At 53.6% G+C, this 6000-nt stretch overlaps 1 protein-coding gene across 2 annotated transcripts in view; it reads right to left on the bottom strand.

Annotated features, from left to right (window-relative positions):
• Positions 1-6000, bottom strand: part of CLSTN3 (calsyntenin 3) — a 32423-nt gene that overhangs the window by 21567 nt on the left and 4856 nt on the right. For both annotated transcript variants that reach the window (XM_004708144.2, XM_045296010.1), the window contains exons 4-8: positions 4716-4924; positions 4322-4471; positions 3924-4109; positions 3207-3479; positions 2231-2343 (exon numbers count right to left, since the gene is read on the bottom strand). In XM_004708144.2, coding sequence (XP_004708201.1) covers positions 2231-2343; positions 3207-3479; positions 3924-4109; positions 4322-4471; positions 4716-4924 — 931 coding nt within the window. The remainder of the gene's footprint in view (positions 1-2230; positions 2344-3206; positions 3480-3923; positions 4110-4321; positions 4472-4715; positions 4925-6000) is intronic.

Consider the following 6000-nt stretch of genomic DNA (forward strand, 5'->3'; position numbering starts at 1 on the left):
TGGGTCTCCCTTCGCTGCAGCCACGTCAGGAGAAAGGGATGGTCGAGAAATGAAGGGTGGAGAGTTTTCTGCCTTGGCAGCTTCCAAATAGTGGGGTTCCTGAAGGCTCTGGCTCTTTTCCCTTTTCTCTCTATACTCTCTTCCCGGGGACAACCTCATCTGTCCCTGTGGATTCAGATACAATATTTATGCTCCTCATTCCAAAATCGAACATTGTGAGCCCAAAAGCTCTCTTCTAAATGCTGACCATCTCCACATGGCTGTATCACAGATCTCTCACCTGTGATGTGTGTAAGACAGAGGTCTGGTCGTACTAAGAGTTAGGCGTTGGGCTGCTAACTGCAAGGTCAGCAGTTCAGACCCAGCAGCTGCTCCAAGGGATACAAACGAGGCTGTCTGCTCCCACAAAGATGTACAGGTTTAGAAGCCCTGTGTTGGGTCACAGTGAGTCAGAATCAAAATGATGGTTGTGGTTTTGTGTGTGTGTTTTAGTCCCGGCCTCTTTCTGACTTCCTCAACATCGCCTGGGCCGTAAAAGGCTCGGCCACCCATCCAGTGGGTGACTCGCGAAAGAGACACGCTGAATTCCTCCCTTCCCTCTTCCTCCAGATCGAATCCATCAGTTGCTCCTGTCAGTCTTGGGTACAAACCAAACAAGAAGCCCTGTTGTTTCTATGCGGTCCCCTACATCTGTTTGCACACGTCAGCCAAGTCCTCAGTTTCCCCGGGTTGTCTCTCTCAGTGTGGACCCTTACAACTCCGCGCTGCGTTCTTCCCACAGATCCCAAAGAGATCTGCTTAAAACGAAATCTGACCAGACCACTTCCCTACTTCAAATCCTTCAAAGGCTTCCTGTCTCTCATCAAACAAAATCTAAACGAACGCCAGCACACAGGCCCACTGCGTAACCTGGTCCCTCCCATTGCCCCCACCTCCCGTCATCTTGGGGCTCTCCACCCCAATCACCGTGGCCTCCTTTCCTTGTCTAGAGCTCGCTCTGGCCTCAAGGCACCTGCTCCTCCTTCCACCTGGCTCACTCCTCCTTTCTCGACTGGTGACTGCTTCTCGGCCTTTAGATTACATTTCGTCTCGGTCTCACCTTCCCTGAACGTCTATCTGCATCCCTCCTTTCCCTACCTTCCCCCATTTTCCACCTCAATCCCTTGCTTATTTCTTTCAGAGAATTCATCATAAGTTATGGTCTTCACATGCCTGTTTATTTTATTTAAGTCTACCTCTCCAGCTACAATGTAAGCTCTGTGAAGGTAAAGATGGGGTCCCTCTTGGACTCCACTGCATCCCCAGAACTTAAATAAGGATCTGGGACTTCATTGGCATTTAATAAATGCTTGTTGGGTAAGTGGAAGTGGATTAAAGAGGAAAGAAGGGCTCGTGTGAGCGGCCAATGTCAACAGCCCGAAGGAAAGAGCAAGGATTGGTAACGAACAGACTGTCTCTTTAAGCGCTTTCTGTGAAGCTCTTACAGCCGGGCCGTAATTGTCCAGTTAGGGGATTCCCACTGTCTTCATTTCCCTTCCTCGCTCTACTTCCTGCCCTTGCTCAGCCACTCTTGCGTCAGGGCTTACAGGAAAAATAGAAGAAGGTTAAAAACTCAGATTAGTCCCATTGGTCCTTGTGAAGGACCAGGGTGGAGAATGACTGAAAATAGAAGAGGCTGAAATTCAAGAGATAATTTTTAAAATTTCTTCCAACACTTTATTCCTCATAATCATGTCCAATAAGAAGAATTAACGTGTCAGGAAGTCTTTCAGGCTACAAAGGATTCGTCTATCATTGATCCTACCAACAACCCTGGAATATAGACTTCTTATGATCCTCACTTAACAGGGCAAAGGAGCAGAGGTTTGGACACATTGATTAGGAGAACTGAACCTCAATTCACGTATGTCAGAATGACCTGTTTTCCCCATTACAACATGTGTAATGGAGAGTCAGGGACGCATACTGTTAGGTTAGGTTCTAGATACAAGAGAGATCCCAAATCTAAACAGAGGCTGGTTGTTGGAATTGGATATCATAGTACTTAAGCCCAGAGTACTTGTTATAGGAGACGAGTCTTGGAAGAAAAGAACAAGGGAGCCTAGGGATGGATGGTCAATGACCGTAAGGAGAGAATGAAAGAGGTAGTACGAAGCAGCCAGGAAAATGCCAGCTCCTGCCCTGCCCCAGGGCCCTCATCCCTCAGTCAGCTACCAACAGCCGGGCTCACCTGCTCCAGCTTCCAGAGGAACTTGACCGGGCGGGCACTCTCAAGCAGGGGCCAGTAGAGGAAGGCAATTCTGCAGCCATGGACCGTCAGGGAGTAGTGAGAGAAGCCGTCCTCTGGTGGGAGAAGGTAGAAGCAAGGATCAAACAGCAGGCCTGAGTAGGAACACGCTCAAAGCACCAGGAGGGAGAGGATGCTTGCTTCTCCAAACTAACCCTCCCTCTTGTACACTCTCACTCCTTCGTTTATTCTCTCCCTCTCTCTCTCTCACACACACACACACACACACACGCACGCGCGTGCGCACGCACGCACGCACATGCACACGCACACGCACATTTACACTCATGCACCATTTACTTCAAGCCGAAACTAGGACACTCAAGCACTCTGATTGGCTGAGGGGGGAACACTGGGCAACCTGTTTCCAACAACCCTTGATGGGCTTATGGCTAATACAAATGCCATGGGCGACAACCATCTTCAGGCTGAGATACATGGGGTCAGAGGAGTGACCATGAACGAAAGACCTGAGCCCTCCCAAGGGGGAGGGGAGAGGCAGTGCGTGCGGTCAAGGGAAAGAAGCACGTTTGGAGGTGCAGCCAGCTAGCCCTTCGAGGCAAAGGCTAAGGTAGTGGCAGAGGGAAACGAGGGGGTACCCCTCATCCAGGCTTTTCCAGTACAATGGAGGGCTGTAATGGGCCAGGAGGGAGGAAGTCCACCGCCTGGCGGACCTCAGGGAGATGGGACGATGACACAGGAGAGTGGCGATGGCAGGTCCACTGGGTGCTGAGAGCAGGCCCACCTCAACATGTCCTGGTGGCTACATCGCTGAATTTCAGGACGTAGGACATGCCGCACTGTCCCTTTGCAGGAGAAGAGGGTAAGTGACCTGCCCACAGTCACACAACGGGCAACGACAGAACCACAACAAGAGACCAGCTTGCCCGCTGTTGGGCAGTGCCCTAGGGGGGCTCACCGTTCTGGACGGTGTTACACACAATGGTTTCCTCTTCTTTCTTGCCCTTGCTGGGAGTTACGCCATGCTTCATCCAGAAGGACAGGGTGAAGTGGTCACTGAGGCTGTCCTGGGACCCAGAGCCTGTGCCCCCCTGGGGCACCTGCACAGCTTGGGTGCCATTGAACCAGTAGATAAGGCTGCTGTCCTGGCTGTAGTGCACAGAGAGCCCTGCGGTCCAGTTGGCATTGGGGCCAGGCATTGGCAACAGATCCACCTCCCCCGTGGCAGCACCTGCAAGAGGCCCAGGGGGCACGATATCAGCGTCAGGGGGCAACAAAGGAGACATGGGAAGGAGGCAGGGAAAGGGCGACTGATGGGGTGGGGGGGTAGAGAAAGGTTTTCTGTAGCTAGTCTCATTGCTTCTTCTAGACTTTCAAAGACAAGATGGGGATGGACCTCCCTAGGGATCTCTCTCCAATTAACTCAACCCGTTCCCCACCTCTTCATCGCGCCCCACAACGTATCTGATGGCGGCATTGTGCTATGCCGTGTCTTTGCCAATGACACATCCATTGCCCTTTTGGACCCCCAAAGCTAACCATGGACTGTGATCCCTGTGGATATATTCATGCACTTGGAGAAGTCCAGAGGGTTCTTTGAGAGGAGCCCAGGAAGGCCCAGCAGAGACTGAGTTGGAAGAGATAGGCCTGAGGAGTAAGTTGGGGGCAAACCTACCACAGAGTTTCCTCAGCGCCCGCTCTGAGTAGTTGTCCCGGTCACAGCCCTTGGCCACGTGGCTGGTCTGTAGCTCTATGGTGGCCTGAATGTTCCAGAGTGGCTCATCACAGGTCTCCAGGCGGATGCCAGGGAACAACGCCAAGCTCCCAGCGCCCGGCGCATATTCAATCCTTTTGTTCCAGCCTGTGTGGGTGCAACAGAGAGGCCGGTGAGGCAAGAAGGTAAGACAGCCGCTTTCCTCCATCCTTCTCCTGCCGTGCGCCCTGCCAGCCTGGAGGCCCTGGGAAAATGGCCCAGCCAGGGAAGACAGTGGTGCGCCTGCCCCCAGAGATCCCGTCTTTGACCCCTAGATGGTCAGAGGTACAAACAGGAAGGCCCAAAGGGAAGCTCCTCACCTTGCCAGCTGGGTTTACAGGTGGGCTTCACCTGGATCTCCACCTCTGCGTCATCGGCTGCCCGCTTCTTCCCGCAGTCGTAAGCCGTCACGGTAAACTTGTAGAGCCGCTCCCCGCTGTACTGCAGCTTCTCCGTGTTCTCGATGTTCCCTGGAGCAGAGGAGGGCAGACAGGGTCAGCAGCACTGGAGAAGCCACAGGGAGGCCAGGGCAGGAGTTAGGGGGTTCGTTGAGCTGCAGGTGAATGAGGATACACGGGAGAGGGCTGGGGCGGGGTTTTCACATCTGAGAAGGAAGATGTGAAGTGAGCATGCGAAGGGCAGGAGATGTGGCAGCCCAGGCCCGAGGGGCACTGACAGAGATGGGCCACTGGGGCGCCCGGGGGATGGACTCACCGTCATTGTCTATGAGGAAGGGGGTGTTGGGTGTAAGGATCTCATAGTAGCAGATCTGGCTGTACTGTGGGGAACAGTCGCCATCAATGGCTTCCACCCGCAGGATTCGGTCATACAGCTTCCCCTCCGTCACTGCCGCCCGGTATAGCCGCTCCACAAACACAGGGGCAAACTCATTCACGTCGTTAACCCGCACGTGTACCGTTGCCCTGCATGCATCAGAGTTGGAGGAGGGGTGAAGAAAGGGGGGACAAGGAAGAGTCAGCCAGCATCCGTGTCCCCAGAGAGGCAAAGGGGGACAAGTAGGGATGCAGGTGGCACACTGAACAGGAGAGGAGCCATCAGACCCTGAGCCTGGGGCAGATCAGCAGGCTCACTCCCACCCTGCAGAGCACCAGGCTGGGTCCGAGCCGTGCCACAGGGTAGCAGGCTCCAAGGAGAAGGGCCTCACAAGAATGGGGGCTAAGGAAGGCATGCAGAATACACCCAAGAGATACCCAGGGGCTGATTTGGATGACTTCTGAGCACAATGGGTGCCCCACAAGAGGTGAGGCAGAAAAGTTTGCATCTGGTGGGCAAAGTCAACTGCTATCTGAGCAGTACATGTGAGCTGTATGCTCCGTCCTGTGCACACGAGCTTGTCATGAGTGACACACACACACACACACACACACATACTCTTGGGCCTTGGGCAAGTAGACCTGGGTAGAAGCCCTCTGTGCTAAGTCCTGCCTGTAGCCAAGATTCAGGCACCCAAGGCGAAGGGTAAGGGTGCTATCTCCAAGTGGGAAACAGGGTCACAAGGAGAGGTTTCTCTCTCGTACCTCTTAGTGGCCCGGGAATCCTGGCTGACAGTCTCTCTCCATGGCACATGGCAGTGAGAGTCAGCAGGAATGGATGCAGGTGGTCTGGACCCTGGCCATCTGCGCCCGACCGTCTCCTAGAACTGCATATGTGAGTGTTCCTGTGTCCACTGCAGGTAGACTGGTGAGCAGTGGACAGGGGCTCCAGATGTGTGCTGAGCATGGTTCCTCCTCCTCCTCCTCCTCCTCCTCATCATCATCATCATCATCATCATCGTCGTCATCAGCATCATAGCTCCCATGTGTTAAGCCCTTTACCCTGTGCCAGGTAGTGTGATGTGTGCTTTACACACACCATTTAATCTTCACAACAACCCTGCGAAGCAGGTACCCCTATCACTATCCTCATGCTACACAAGAGGGAAAGTAGACCCACAAGAGCTCAGTAAGCTGCCCAAAGCCGGGGTTTCCAAGGAAGGGAG

This window comes from Echinops telfairi, unplaced genomic scaffold (assembly GCF_000313985.2).
Source record: "Echinops telfairi isolate 266 unplaced genomic scaffold, ASM31398v2 ScPeMD7_7356;HRSCAF=8355, whole genome shotgun sequence".
NCBI classification, from domain to species: Eukaryota; Metazoa; Chordata; class Mammalia; order Afrosoricida; family Tenrecidae; genus Echinops; species Echinops telfairi.